General features: G+C 43.7%; 1 protein-coding gene across 2 annotated transcripts in view; it reads left to right on the top strand.

The window, feature by feature from the left end:
- The window catches only part of UNC5C (unc-5 netrin receptor C), a 248,648-nt gene that overhangs the window by 185,565 nt on the left and 47,545 nt on the right, over positions 1–15,538 (top strand). For both annotated transcript variants that reach the window (XM_058838631.1, XM_058838630.1), the window contains exons 4-5: positions 4,019–4,122; positions 14,765–14,945. In XM_058838631.1, coding sequence (XP_058694614.1) covers positions 4,019–4,122; positions 14,765–14,945 — 285 coding nt within the window. The remainder of the gene's footprint in view (positions 1–4,018; positions 4,123–14,764; positions 14,946–15,538) is intronic.

The raw sequence follows: 15,538 nt of genomic DNA, 5'->3' as shown, positions 1-15,538 counted from the left end.
GGATTATTCTACATTACCAAACTAATAATGGAAAGAAAGTGCAGCTGCCTTTCTCTTGCATCCCCCCTATGGAAGGTGAGGGTAGGGAAGGTGCTCTTTCAGTGTCTGCTGCCCACCCAAGGCTTTAATAATCCACACTGCCGCTTCACAGACAGAGAGGTCCTGATCCAGAATGGATCAAATGTTTTATTGATTTGCTTTTCCAGGCATATTTTCAGAAGATTGTTAAAGCTTCTGCTTTTTCTCTTTTTTTAACTGGGATGTATTTTATTAGTCTTTTACCATTCTCTGGGAAAATGAATCCCTTCTCTCGTCACTCACAAGCAATTGTAACTTAAACAACACTTTGAGAAATTGAAAAGTGCTATTGAAAATACTCTGCTTGGGAAAGATCCAAAGTCCCTCAGTACATTCGCAAGCTCACCCACTCCCAGCTGACAGTGTGATGTTCCCATGATAACTATAATTGTTAAATGGCAAAGGAAGCTGAAGATTGAAGAATTAGAAGGATGTCATTGTTATCCACAGAAATCACAGCAAGGGCCATAGAGAAAGAGCAGCCATTTCAAAACCCAGTGCTGTCCAAGTGGGCTGTTTCATGATAGTTACAGAAGGTGATGAAGATGTTTGTCCAAGCCCGCTGCTTCTTCTTCATCAGCTAAAAACCCATCTTGTGTGTGTCACAACCAGCCAGCCTTATGCTTGGTTAGGTCAACTAACCATAAATGCCCTGCATTGTTACCATCTGGAGCCATTTGTAGGTGACATAGCTGCTGTGGGAGGTGGTGGGATAAAGCTGTGAACACGTGGGAGGGAGCCAACAGGATATAAGAGCTCCCAGTCTTGTAAATACACAATTATGTACTTTCACCCCTGCCAAATTAGTATAATTTACTCAATAGTATCTAATGGCTCCTTTGAGAACATTACTGCCTATTATGTCAAAGGCCCTACTTAGTGTATTTTTAGTTTGTGGATCATTGAAATGCCTGAACCCCACGGTGCCATTAGAGCATCCTCCCACAGCAAGGCCCTGTGGGTGGGGGCAGCTGGGGGAGCCAGGCTCCCACAGGGTTCATCTCACCTGCGGCAGCACCACTACAACCGTTCCCAGGGAAAAGGGGCTGTTCATGCCCAGCAATTCCAGCTGTTGGTGACAAAGAGGTTAAAGGGGACTTTTTTACTGTTATTGAACATTTCTAGATTAATGCTATTTACTTTTGTATGCATTAAAACTTGGGGATTTTTCTAAAGGCAAGTGCTTTATGGGAGAGGTGATTATTGAGCATCTAAGGCAATGCAGAACCAGAGCTTTGTTAAATATTTCAGGAAGGTAGGCAGGACAGTAAATCAACATGTCAAGAAAAATATTCAGATTATTATCTAATCTCCTTCTACTGTCTTCAGCCTGAACACCTGAAAGCTATTATTAATATGCTATTTAATACTGTGCTTATATGCTTCTATGACCATTACAGTAACCTTCTCATTTTCCCTCAACCATTATATTAGAGCACAATAATTGTCTGCATTGTGCACGTGTGTGTACCTGCTAAATGCACTAAGGTGTACCTGATGGAGAGGTAATCCTTTTCTTCTGAAGGTACCTATGGAACTAGCAATAATATGATCTTATGGGTACTGCTAGCAATATAACCCCAGCTGTTTGCTAATTTATAGCAAACAGCATTATCCTGACATTCTGTGGGCCCAGCATACCTATCAAGCCCACAGGATGGGTGAGAAGCCTGGGCCCAAAGAAGAATGTAACTTCCCAAGAAACCTACCAGCTCCCGAAAGAACTGCTCATTTCCTTGTTTAATGTGCAGAACTGCAGGAAGCCAAAACTCAGCATTTCGTCCTTGGAATGATTCACACCCAAGGGCACTAGGAAGGTTTAAGGTTTACTCAAATGGAGCCGTAGAACCCAAATGTCCCCTGAATGACCTGTCAGAGGGTGGGATGAAGCTGCTAGTGCTGGCAATGCTTTGGGAGCTCTGTACAGACATCAGAGACTTGCTGTGGCTGCTGTGACATGGACAAGCCTCACTGGCTTGGAATAACTCCAGTGTCACAGGGATGCTGACAGGAACAGCCTGGCAAAACTTGGCAGTCATCCTAAGAAACATTCATGTCCAGATTTTTGCTCCTCCTCTTTTCCCTAAGTTACCCAGTGTTGTAGGGTAAAGCCCTCTTCAGCAGCAGCTGAGGTTGGAATGATGGGGTTTGTAGTGAGGTATCTGACATTGGCCTGTGCTCCCTTTTGACAGAAGGTAATCCCAACCAAGCAGAGAGCTGTAGGCTGCAATTTCTTATGTTGTTGCAGTAGGATGTACCAAAGCTTATCTTTCAGTGCCTTAAACTGTGGCCAGGACTCTCTGCCATGTGTGCCAGAGGGAGCAAGAATGCTGCTGGTGGGAAAGCAATGAAGTGTGGGGCTGCTTCTCTCATGCTTCTCTGTGATGCACAGGAAGGGCTGAGATACCTCAGTTTCACTGGGGAAATGCTTGAATGTCAGAGGTTTGCCACTGTATCAAGTTAAAATGAGCACCTCCAACTATGACACAGCTTTTTCATGGTACCATTGATCTGATACTTAATTCCAGGTAGTTGAACAATCATATTTTCCCAATAATGAGATAGAGAAAAAGAGATAGAGGTCTCGTTCTATTCAAAATTTCAGGGTATCAGAGGAGCTGATTTTGGTGGCAGCCACCCCATCTCCTTTTCCATCTCTGCTTTTGCCAGCCCCAGGTTTTGCCTTTTGGTAGCACTGAAGCAGTTCCTTGTGGGTCAGCTCTTAATCAGGTCTTGGAGGTAAACTAGAACAAAAATAGCTCTTTGTGCAGTTTATTTGTAAACTGGTTCAATTCAGTGATCTGTTTTCTAGTCCAGTCATAGGTTATGGCTTCAAAATATTAAATAGCTGGCTTTTAAATTGTTCCCATATGACTGTGTTTGTTGCCAATATGGCACAAGTATTTGTGCAACCTCACCGTGAGCTGATGTACGGAAATGGTTTGACTTCAGAACAAGAAGTAAAACAAAAATAACTGAGTTGTAAAGTTTTTGAAATCAGGCCAGCTCTTTGATGTGACTTTAAGCATGGCTTCACATCCATTTGCAGAAGGAGCTGGCAGCAGGGAGAAATATCCCCAGTAGCTACTGGGGCTGAATGCTCAGTTTGCCAAAGCCACGTCCCCCCTGGCACAGTGGGGAGGGTGCCAGTCCATGGCAGAAACACAGAGATAGTGATAAGGAGGGAACTTCTCAAGTCCATTTTACCATCAGTTACAGAGGGGTACAAAATAGCCAGACTTTGCAGCTGTCCAGTACAATGAACTGGTCTGATCTTTGGAGGTGCATTCGATGCCCTGTCAGTCTGCTGCATTTCTGTGGTGCTGCGGAGAGATCCAAACATGGTTCAACTACTTAAAGTGACTTTTTATTATTATCATTATTATCACTACATTATTATTATTATTAATAATAATAATAACTTACTGCTACAGGGATAATGATAAGGTGTACATAAATTAGCTAAAGCTGTAAAGTTAATGCTTATGAGCTAAAAGTACATTAAATCACAGCACGAGCACTTTCATCTATGCATTTAAGGCAACTCAGTTTATATGCTGCAGTTTTACAGATTTATTTAATTTTCCATAACTTTTTTTTAGTGAAGTACTAAAAAGTACTTGGTATAGTTTACCAAATGTAAATTATCTGAAGAAGGGACTTGTTTCACTATTTGTTCTGTGTCTGGACATGACCTTCCTCAGGCAGCCTTGGTTGCTCACTGGGTTCACATGCTGTACCACAATGTGAGTAATAAATCCACTGTGAAATCTTTGCTTAATATTTGAATGAAGTGAAAACATGACTCAGAGTTTTTTAATGGTTTATTTTACAGGGAGCAGAGTTTGTCTCTTGCATATATCCAGCGTGGCAATCAAATGTAATTTAAATGTCCGGCTGATAATAATGTTAATGATTTTATTTTCTTCCTCCTTCTCAGATCTCCGGAAAACTTTCGAGCAGGAGCCCTTAGGGAAAGAAGTGTCCCTGGAGCAAGAGGTCCTGCTCCAGTGCCGTCCCCCTGAAGGCATCCCAGTAGCTGAGGTGAGCAACAGCAGCAGTGTGTGGCACTGGCACATCCTAAGTAAGGCCTGATGGGTGGCTAATGGTGCAGTGACTTAGAGCAGGGCATGACGAACGGGTGTTAATGGAGAGCTGGCTGACTGCTGCTCATAGACAAGATTAATTGGGACCTGATTAATGGCTTTGGGTTGTGGTGCCTTGCTGGGCAGAGCTGCAGGTGGTTTGGTTTCAGTTTTTTCTTCCCTTTGAAAAGCCACAACTGTATCTGGCATCGAGAGGACATGTATACGGGGGAACCAGCCTGCTATCTTTCCTTTTGCTTTTAAAGAAAAAAAAATAATCATTTATTCTGAGGGGCACCTTTCAAACATGTTTTAATTTTTAGTTTGCCAGACTATACTTCACTCACATGTATATGCACCACCCTGCCAACTTGGCTTGAGAGGATGTACCATGGTACAGAGGCTCCCAGGTAAAGCAGCATGAGGTTTGGGAAAATAGAGGATGTATCTGCCTAAGAAGCCATCTTCAGGGCCTTAGCTGTTTTTCTACCAGCTTTTAAGCAAACCCAGAGTGGGTAGCCTGTCTTCCCCCTGCAGGAGCCAGCCTGCCCTTCAGCAGAATCTGTGCCTGACATCAGTGAGCAGCAGCTTCCCTAAGTGCAGCGGTGCCTCCAGCTCCAGACTCACAGCTCACAGAAGGGGGTTCCCTGAGTCACAGGGGGCCTCTGAAATCCTAAATCCACTGCGGCTGTTAAGAGAAAAATTGATTGCTAATGACGGTAATTCCCCTATCTGAATTCTCTTCGGTTTTCCTCTACCACGCACAGAAGAAACTGTTGCCAATTTGCATTAGGATAAGTCAGACTGTCATGGCTAAGTAGCAAAGTGGTTGTCACTCAGCTCTGATGGCTGATTTCTCAGGAGATGAAGCTTAAAGTGCTACCTCCCCATCTAACCCGAGTTTAGATTTAATCAGAATTGCAGAAACGTATCCACAAACATCAAAAAGAATAATTAGCACAGGAGATTTTTCCCATTTTCTTGTTCTGTAGGCTGTTTTCTTTCCCCATTAAGATCTCCAAAACTGCAAAGAGTGTTTAGGTCTGCCGAGCCAGCTTGCTGACAACTGTAATATTAATCAGTTGGGTTTCGTCAGGAACTCAGCAGCAGGTTTTTGTTTTCCTTTCTGATGTTTCTTTGCATCAAATCAACTTCTTGTTGTACCATGGCAGGAGTTTTTGTGCTGGGATGTGTTGTTTGGGCAGTGCAGGGTAGTACTGGGGAGCTTCATTTCCTTTGCTAGAAACAGAGATTGACACTGACAGGTAGGTTGGTTTTTATGCAGTGCTACAAGCACCGCTGGAATTTCAGCAGCCAGGCCGATTGTTCCCTCAGAAAGGTCTGTTATACCCAGTCGCGTGGCTGAGACCCAAACTGCATAATTTAACATGATTTGTGGAAAGTGATCTCTGAAAAAATCCTCTGTGAGCTGCTGCCATAACAGTTGTGCTTTTTCCTGCCTTCCAGTATCCTGCTCACTCTGTCAATAGCCCTTCATGACGGTGCATTGACTGACTCTGAATCTTATTTGTACCATGGTCAGGGCAGACACCAATTAACACTTGGCAGGCTCAGAAATCTTATACTCCCTATCTGACATTCAAAAGAGCCATTCTCAATGTGGGTTTTTTTCCTCTTCTGACTTTTGAAGTCAGAAGGAGATCAAACACCCAGATTGGACAGCCGCCTAATACAGCCTCTTTGTAGATTCTTTCCAACACTATTAAAAGAACAAAGACCTGAACACTAATGAATATGAATACCTTAATGTGACACTTTATTACAGCCACTTGCTGAAGCTAGTAAGATAAATTTAAGGAAAAAAAAAAAAATAAGGAAAGATGAAAGATAACTTGGTGGGTTGAAGGATTACATGATTATTTTAATTTAAAGATGAATGAGTTCTTTGTTTAAGACTTAATTTATTTCTTTGGGGAAGTTTCTGATATGATGGTACAGGTAACTATAAGAAGGGCTTGGGAGAAGGCAGCCAGCAGACTGAGGCTGTTTTCCATCTTTTTGAAACACTGCTTTGATTCTGAGTAGGATAATGGATATGTTGCAGCTGTGAGCAGCATTTCCAAATGCTTTGGTGAGCATGTGCTTTAGATTCTTCAAACTCTGGAGTCTGTGTTTTGTTTAGGTTTGTTTTTTTTTTTACTTACTGGCTTCTGAAGGAGTCACTGGATTTAACATCAAAACAGATGAAGAAAAGCTTACACTGTGAGGCTGTACAAAATGCACCTTCAGTGTAATGTGGTGCAGTGCTGGAGTCCAGAGTCCCTTTTGCTTGCTTTTGCTCTTTGATTTCATTCTCCCCCTTCATTCTCTGTTGGGTGTCAGTTTGTTTATCTTTTTTTCCTGGTATTTCAAAGTGGTGAGAACAAGCATGCTCAGGGATAAATTCTGTCCTCTCTTCAGTATCTGGGGAATTCAGTCTTATCATTCCCAGCATATTTAATTGCAATTAACTGTGTCAAGCTCTTATGGATCAATGCTAGAGCAGATCTTAGGACTACTGAAAAGCTGAACCACATAGCAATATACGGCTTCTCCAGAGGTCAAGAAGGACAAAGACCGAGATGGGCAGGCAAAGCTTTTAAAGCAACACTTGCCAGTCCCTCAGATCCACTAGTACATGACAAGCATTAAAGCAGGCTCAGATCATGGGCACTATGAAAAAAAAAGAAAAACTCAAAATCCAAATACAAACAGGTGTGTTAAAATACACCAGCCTCAGGGCCTGAGGCCAAATCGAAGTACATCTCCTTGTTTGCTTGGGACAACGTAAAGAATCGAGGGCTTCCATGGTCTCTGGAAAAAACAGATCAGCTTCTCTGCAGTCACACACCCCTGCCCACCAGCCCTGACCAGTGTGGGTGTCAGCTGCTCCATGGCATCCCTCCCTACTCCCAGGTTTATAGCCAATATCAAGCTGAACAAACCTCCAGGTTCTGAACCATGCAGGTAAATGTTTGGGCTGTTGCAGTGCATGGCAGCAGCAGGAGATCCAGCATAGGTGCTGTTACACTGAGGTTTCCGCACGTAGCTGAGGGGGGAAGGAGCAAACCCACATATTCCTGCTGTGACAAAAAGAGAAAAAAATGAGTGGACATAAAAACAAACAGCCCCCTACCCTAGCTCTATGCTTCTCTGCCTTCTGCTTTTCCCCCATGGGGAGCAGTAGGGTCAGGTGGTGAGATCAGCAGTCTGAGCCGCCAGCCTCACGCTCAGTGGAAGTCAGACAGTTGCAGCTCCCCAGCATGAACAGAAACATCCATTTCAATTCCACTCTGCTCTTTGTGTGCGATTTTCTAAACCTAACCTGAGAAGGCAGGAAGGATCCCATTCTGTGATGCTCCAACAGTTATGGCTGAGTTGTTAGCAATTAACCCCTTAGCTCATTTAACTTGTTCTTTGGAAGAGACCGGCGTCGTATTGCACATGATAAAATATAGTTAGAGACACTGAGTCACATCAAATTAGCTCATTTGGGTAGGTTATAGATCAAAACACAAATGAGATGTAAGATTGGTTAATATGCCATAAGCTGCCAGATGAACTTTTGCATGGAAATTTATGATTTGTGGTGCCTTTAATGGGGGGGTAATTGCTTCTTTAATTTTAATTGAGGTGTTTCACAGAGTAATTTAATTGCAGAACAGGGTGTAATGTACAGTTTGGTGACACAGTTGGGCTTAAAACTGGATGTGATATTTATCCACATTCATGGCTTTAATTAGGAACTAGAGCAAGAGGAAAAGGATCACTGAGTCAAGAGGCAGAAGAGGGTGTTTTGCTGAGTCAAGATGACTGTGACACAAACTTTATTCATCTGCTGTCTCCCAGTCAAAGGCTGGTGGAAGCTAGGGGCTTCTCCAAATAGTCAGCTCCATCTAATTGATTATTTATATGACTGCTGTTTGCATTGTTTCCTGAGAGCCTCTTATGTTTTGCAGCAGTTGTCCCTTAATTGGGAGTTCATGTGTGTGCGTTTCCATGCAGGTGTGTGTCACTGAGAGTGTTTTATATTCACAGCAGGAAAGTGAGCTCCAAGACAGACAAGTAGAGGAGTTTGTGACAACAATTGCTAATTGCTGAAAAGTGGCACTGCTCTTTGCAGTGCCTTGTGACATACAGCAGAACTGCCTTTGGGTGTCAGTGAGAGGAAGTAATGGGGAGGGGGAAGCAGGTTTGTGTTATGAAGGAGCACAGTCCAAAATGAATGAGGGCTGCTCATCCTTTGCTCTGGAGAGCCATTGGGTAAGGTCTGGCCATGCAGGCCTGTCCTCCAAAAGTACAGGATAAAGCACCCTGCAATTGTCAGCACCCGGTCCCCTACATTTCTGTCCTTTTGAACACACATTTTACCCCCCAGCCTACTGGTGAGTGGTTGAGTCATTCTTGCAAAGCATGAGACATAGGTTACAACCTCCTGCTTGAAGGACAGGTTTGCATTTGGATTTGTGCTTTTCTGGGAGGTATGCTGACTACTAGGTTATTAGATAGCCTTGTCTATACATTTCCTACCGGTTCATTTCCACAGTGCAGAAACCCATGCCAAAGAGCACAGGTCTTCTTGCAGAACTGCTTTTTCTGACATCTGACATTTCTATGGAACCTAACCCTGTACCTATCCTTCCTAGTCCAGTTCCATTGATGCCAGTGTAAGTGAGGGCAGAGCATGCTCCAAAGTGAATCCAGTTGCTGTATAATTCAGTTCAGGCAAGGGTGATCTGTGGGACTGGAGAACAGTCAGGCTTCTACTTCCTCCATGAAATATTACAATGGGAGATCTTCTACAAGAGTACTGAATCCTGCTAGCTTATCCTCTTCTCTACAGCTGGCTTCCTGTGGCAAAAACAGCTCTGGGATTCTGGTGTAGCTTACACAACCTACCTGTCCACATACCCACATGGTGCCAGAAGTTCCAGTCAACATGTGAGCTATGGGGCTCCAGCACCACTTTTAGGTGGGAAAAGAATCCCAGCAGCTTCTGATGGCCACATAGCATATGCTGTGGTTTTCATTTAATAATGCCATGATCTGTGCTTGAATTTGAGACTGTGGAATAAAGTTCTCCACCTGTTGCTACCAGTCCACCTCAGAAGTTTGATCTGAGGCTTCCCAGCTGTGTATAAAGCAAAGTTGTAATGGGGCTGGAGACATCCAGCATCTGTACGTGCACCCTGCAAGCAGAAAGCTGGGTGTATGTGTAGTTAAGGAAGCATTTCCACAGCAGGAACAACAATTCTCCATATTGGCAGCAGAAGCACAATAAGAACTGAACAAAACACCATAGTGTTTTGCATTTGCTGTCTCATTCTCAGTATGTTTTGCAGTCTCTCATAGCTGTAATTTCAGTCTCATTGGAGATCATTTCTTTCTCCTTTTATTTTCAATCTTAAATGTGTATGAAATATCTTTCCAGTAAATAGACATACAATAGTACATAGAGGACAGCAGACAGTTGCTGGGATGAAATCAGATTGAAAATCAGATAGCATTCCTCAAAGAGACACTTGAGTCTCAAGGTACCCAAAATTTTTGCTGGCTCATCTGAAAACTGCTAGAGTTTTCTCAGTCTCACTTAGACATCTTGTACTGTGTCCAAAACAGTAGTTAGTTAGTTTCACAAATGCTTTATTACTGGAATGTGTGTATGTTACAATCCAAGTGATGCCAGGGAGCTGAGATTTCCCCGTGGCTGTTGGAGGTGGTGCCAGCTCAGCAGGGACTGCTGCAAGGTGAGCAGTGCCACTGGGAACAGTTGGCACAGCTGCAGAGAACACCAGCCACAAGCCAGCGTGGATGGGGAACCAGATGCAAAGCAATCCTACTGTGTCAACCAGGCATGGGGAAGGCACGGGTGCAGTGTTCTTGCCTTCCAAAATTACAAATTGCCTTTCATCCAGGTGAGTTTCTTGCTGCTCCCAGATGTTTGCATCCTGTTTCTTGTGGAAAAGTGCACTGGTGGGCTTTTCCTGTGTCTGGAGGGGAGAGGAATTGCTGGTTTTGGCAGGTGCTCCTGGCTCTGAAGATCACTCTAGGGCATGTTGGTGCAGAGAAGGCAATGAGCAGCTGGGATCCAGAACTCAGACCCTGCTGACTTAGCTCTTGAGATTGCCAGGCTTGTAGGGAACAACTCTTATGATCAAGAGGGCAGCATCTAGATGAGATCATATTCCTTTTCCATCCTTGGGTTTCTTTTGGAGCAGATGTGTTTCTGCTCTACCAGTTTCTAAAACAGTCACGCATACGCAAGTGTGCCAAGAGATTTAAGTGCCTAGGAATGCTGGTTATTTGGTATGGATAAATTTGTATCAGCAATTAGCTTCTGTAATAGGTTTTCCTGCGTGTGTAATCGCTTGTGTGATTTATGTTCCCTGTGTTCATTTAGTCTGCACAGAAGCCTGGCCTGGCTTTGCAAGTCTCAGTGTCTATGTGTGCTGCTGCTGGAAACACCCTGTGGCAGCACAGGTCTGGCTGGCTAGCTGCAGCTCCCAGGTAGGGCTGAGGTGGTTATTGCAGTTTTCTGTTCTTGCTGATGGTCTTGCTTTTCATATTGGGTGGCCATGTGGCAGGTTCCTTCTGTTAATTAGAACAAATGTGCCAATTATGATAATGTATCTCCCGATACCAATCAGTGAATGATTAGAGACAACACATCTGTCTCTCACCAGGGAGCAGGATGACAGAAGAGACACTACAAGTTGTTCCAAATTACAGACACCTTGGATCGTGCCTTCCCCCGCTGGCCGCAGGGACAGCTCAGTCTCCTGCAGGCTCGCTTGCCAGCCCATTAGCAGTCCTGGATGTGCAGCTCCAGTGCAGCTGGCAGGATCCCTGTGCCTCATGGAACTGCAACTTGCATCCAGAGTGCTGAGGAGCTCTGACCAAAAGGTCAGCCTCTCAGCATCTGCAGATTCTCTTGGTCAGGTTTTCATGAGCCACTCTCACACCTCAATTGAGTGGCCTTCTCTTGCTAGTCAGCTTGCAAACATATAACAAAAACTCTTTCTTGTGTGGAAAACTAACAAGAGGAAAGGGATTTTGGGTCTGCTTTGTTCCCGGGCTTTAATATATGAGAAAAAAACATGCATATGTTTTTGTAATTGTAATTTTCCATAGCTGTCATTCCCCAGAGGGTACACTTACCCCATCCTTCACTGCACAATTTTTGCCAATTAAATGATTGCTGTTATGATAAGAAAAAAACTGATCCCATGCTTTCTCTACATATATGCATGACCATCAGTACATTCACCAGCAACTGCTGGAGGGATGTGCCTGATTTAATAAAATACATAGAGCTAGGTGTTCAAGGATTGTTCTGATTATAGCCAGTAAATATACATCCTTAATATTTAGGCAAAAGCAAACATCTACACTGGAGCATCTCCAGAGGGATGAAAAATGGAGGCATGAGAGTGTGATTTGGTATGACCTTGAAGTCAGGCTTTTGTGCACTTTGAAGTGCCCATTTATATCCTGCTGCTCTTCTGTCCACTAGCCTGCAGGTGTACAGGTCTCTGGCACAGAAGTGTCCAGTGCCTTAGCTGCCAGTAACTATTATTCAGGCTGCAGAATTAAATTCAGGATAAGTATCTGCACTGACTGGATTAACAGCCTATTTCAGCAAGGGGGCTGCACCTTGGGGAATGACATGGCATCAAAAGAGATCATTGCTTTTAACTTCTGTGATAACAGTTTGCATACTTGTCACTCATAAATCACACTGTCTCATTCTGCTTGCTTCTCTTCTGTACTTGACACCTGATCTCTTCCTACTTACGTGACAGAACAACCCTACTCCCACCTACTTTGGTTACCTCAAGAAAAAAATAATCTGAGGTTTGGAGGCACTGAGCACTGCAGTCACCTTCACTATAAAAATTTGGTCCAACAGTAATTGAAAATAAGTGCCAACAACAGTCTTGCATATTGTAGTGTCTTTAATTAGTCCCCATTTCTACAAGGACTGAGGGAGAAAGCACAACCACTAGAGGAGTGTTCTCTTTTTTGTGTTGCTCTACTGATGGCTAAAATACGTGTGAAAGGAGACTCCCACTGCTTGTCAAATCATCCATCAGTTCCTTCCTTCAGATTTGACATTAGAGTTTGCAACATTAACAGACATCATAAAAACCTGGATGCCAGAAGACTAAATTAGATATATTAAAGAGATACCTTGTAAAAGAGATGGCATTTAGACATGCACACACAGTACTGATGTACTGGTAGAAAAAAAAGACATCCTGTTGTTCTTCAAACTTTTACTGTTAGCAAATTCTGTGAGACATTAGGTGAAAAGGATCTTTTTCCTAAGAGATTTGGTGTAGAGCCAGAGGCAATATACTGAATTATACAAAGCTGCTTTGTTTTGGGATTTTTTTTTTTTTTTTTTTTATTGGCAACTTCTCTTTTCATATTATCTTTGGTGGTTTTGCAGGGATGATAGGGAATTCAATGCTTACAGCTTTAATTTTGTCTACTCATTTGAGACCTGAATTGAATATGTATATGCATTTTTGCAGAGAGAAAATGTTGCAGAGTAGTAGAAAAAAGAACCATGTGCTTGGGCATGGAGCCTTGAGGGTGCCAAAGGCTGCTAGACTAGGTTGTTGGATGGGCATACCAGAAATATTTTAAACTGAGCCTTAGACCATGTAGGCTGTAGTCCTGTCCTTACTGATGTCCTGGTGTCCTCAATGTGCAAAGCAAAGGAAGAGTACAGGCAGATTTGAAAGTGGGATGTACACAGCTCTGGCAGTGTGTGTAGCATCTTTTACAGCCCTGGCATAACCATCCCAGAAATAAAAAGTGACATTAAAACCAAAGAAAAACATGGTTTCTGTGTGAGAGGCAGCAGTTAAATGGCAACATATCACTGATGGAGATAAGCTTCTGGCTTGTTTTTCAGTCTAGAATTCATGCAGACTGGGCCTGCAGGTGAGGAAGGAGCTAAATATTGCCATTGACTGAACAGGAGTCTGTCTGTCTTGATTATACCTGAAACCTATTAGGATTCAAGAAAGGCAGAAAACAAGTTTAGTCATTCTGTCAAGGAAAAACAGATTATTGACTATGAGCTTGTATCTTCCATGGTGTAACATGATTGTGGTAGTGACAGAAATAGAGCCTCTGAAGTCTTATGTCTTTTTCCTCCTCCCCTGCTCCTTGCAGACACACATATCAATTTCCAGAGCCCTTGTTGCACCACTGTCTTTAACTGAAGGTGTAAATCTTTGGAAGCAGTTCATACCTGAAATGCACTCACCCAAACTGGAGTAGGGGAGCTGGAGCTGCTTAAGGCAGGGCTAAAGGCGGGGAGTGGGTGGTGGGCACCTATAATCCAAGCCCACATCTGCCAGCACTCATCTTGCAGCATTGACTGGCTTTGTGTGGGGGTGAATTGAGCCCTCTGTGTTGAGCACCAGGAGAAATAATTGGTTTTTCTCACTAAGGTTTGGGGCAGTCTGTACAGTTGTCTCAAGTGACTTTTGGAGTATGTCAGTGCTTTGAGGTGGTTCCTCAATAGTCTTTATAGTGAAGTGGGGTTTGGGAGAGAAGGACTTGGCTGCTAGCAGCTCACAAGTCCAGTGGGTTGATCGTGGTTATGTTTTTCTTCCTTTAATTAAATCCTGGGCACAGGCTGAAGTGATCCAGTGGCGTGAAGGCCCAGCTTTGATCCATCCAGGGCCCCAGTCCTCTCCTTCAGCGCACTCAGTTCAAATGAAAACGAGCTACTAGATTTGCAGCCAAATTATATTAGAGTGGCTCACAGCAGTCAGCTGGGATATAACAGGGTGTTTTCTTAGGAAGGCAATAAAGAGAATATTGTCTAGATTAAAAATCTCATATGAAAATATTTTTCTGTGCAACCAAGGAAATCACGCTTTATTAAAGTAAAATATAGCTTACACAAATAAAGAGGAAAAATAAGCACTGATGTCCTTGTGATTTCCTATTTCCTTGGTAACTGACTCTATTTTGATTCATTCTCATTGAAGCCAGACAATGTGCATGTGAGTGCAAGTGTACTTAAAAATATTGGGGTTTGTGATTTGTTAGTGCTACCCACTCTGCTATAGACCCTCATGGTGTTAGACCCAGGGCAGGTACCTATAAGGTTACTGCATTATTAGCTGCCTAATTAGGCAACATATGCAAACCACTGGGTGAGATCTGGGTTGATTTAGGGTTTCTGATGGTGTAGGAGAATTTTCTGTTTGCAGATAAGCTCCTAAGATATCACCCTTTCCTTTTGGCTTCCTTCTGACTCTGAAAGCACAGATCAGCTTTTCCCTGTACAGCCTTTGAAAATGCATTGATGCTTTCAAGGCAAGGCAAGATGGCTGTTGTGTAGATGGGTGGGACGGAAGGGGAAGGAAAGGGTAGGCAGGAAGAGTGTTCTCCTGTTTCTCTGCCCTGGTGTTTTGTTTCAGTAGGTGACATTCATCAGGTGAGTCCTTCATCCTGTGCCTTGGCTCGTAGTGTTTTCTGGGATGAGCAGCATAATCACAGATACTGTGTCTGTCCATATTGGTGTGACTTGGTGCTGACTCACTGCCTCCCCTCTGGCCCTTTGAAACCCCAAGGTGGAGTGGCTGAAGAATGAAGAGGTGATTGATCCCGTGGAAGACCGAAACTTTTACATCACCATTGATCACAACCTGATCATCAAGCAAGCCCGGCTTTCTGACACTGCCAATTATACCTGTGTTGCAAAAAACATTGTGGCCAAAAGGAAGAGCACCACAGCGACTGTGATAGTCTATGGTAGGTGATACCTCATTCAGTGTTGCATGTGGATGGACACTCAGAGCAGAAGGGGGATGCACAGTGCCCCTGTGCAACTCTGGCTGCAGTCGGTGCCCAGGCTGGGCTGCGTGTGTTGCCTGGTGGCTCGCAGCCACACAGAGACTGCAGTCAGGGGGCACTGCTCAAATCCCTCAGAACTCTGATGGCAATGGTGTTCAAGGAGGAGCAGCCCCCTACAGAACTGCCTCATTGGAGAGAAGGCGGCTGCTCCCCTTGCTGTAACACATGCTGGCTGCAGACAGCAAGGAGCCACCAGGGCTCCAAGGCATGGCTTACTGCCATGTTCATGTTCTTAGTGACCCTTTTCAGAAATAAGAGTGAAACTTATGGAGAGTTTGTGCTTCCAGTGACTGGTAAGAGTGTCAGAGCTCATCAGAATCCACCATTTCTTATATCTCTTTAAATAAGCTTATTTTTGATGCCTACTTCCAAAACATACCCTGACATCAAGAGCAAAGAAACAAAGCACTCTGGGGCTGCAGTTCGTAGGCACACAGCCTGGCTTAAAACTAAACATCAGTGTGTTTAGTTTTAAACAAAAGCATGGGGAT

Source organism: Poecile atricapillus, chromosome 4 (genome assembly GCF_030490865.1).
Source record: "Poecile atricapillus isolate bPoeAtr1 chromosome 4, bPoeAtr1.hap1, whole genome shotgun sequence".
NCBI lineage: Eukaryota > Metazoa > Chordata > Aves > Passeriformes > Paridae > Poecile > Poecile atricapillus.
This window is presented reverse-complemented; position numbering and strand designations above follow the sequence as displayed.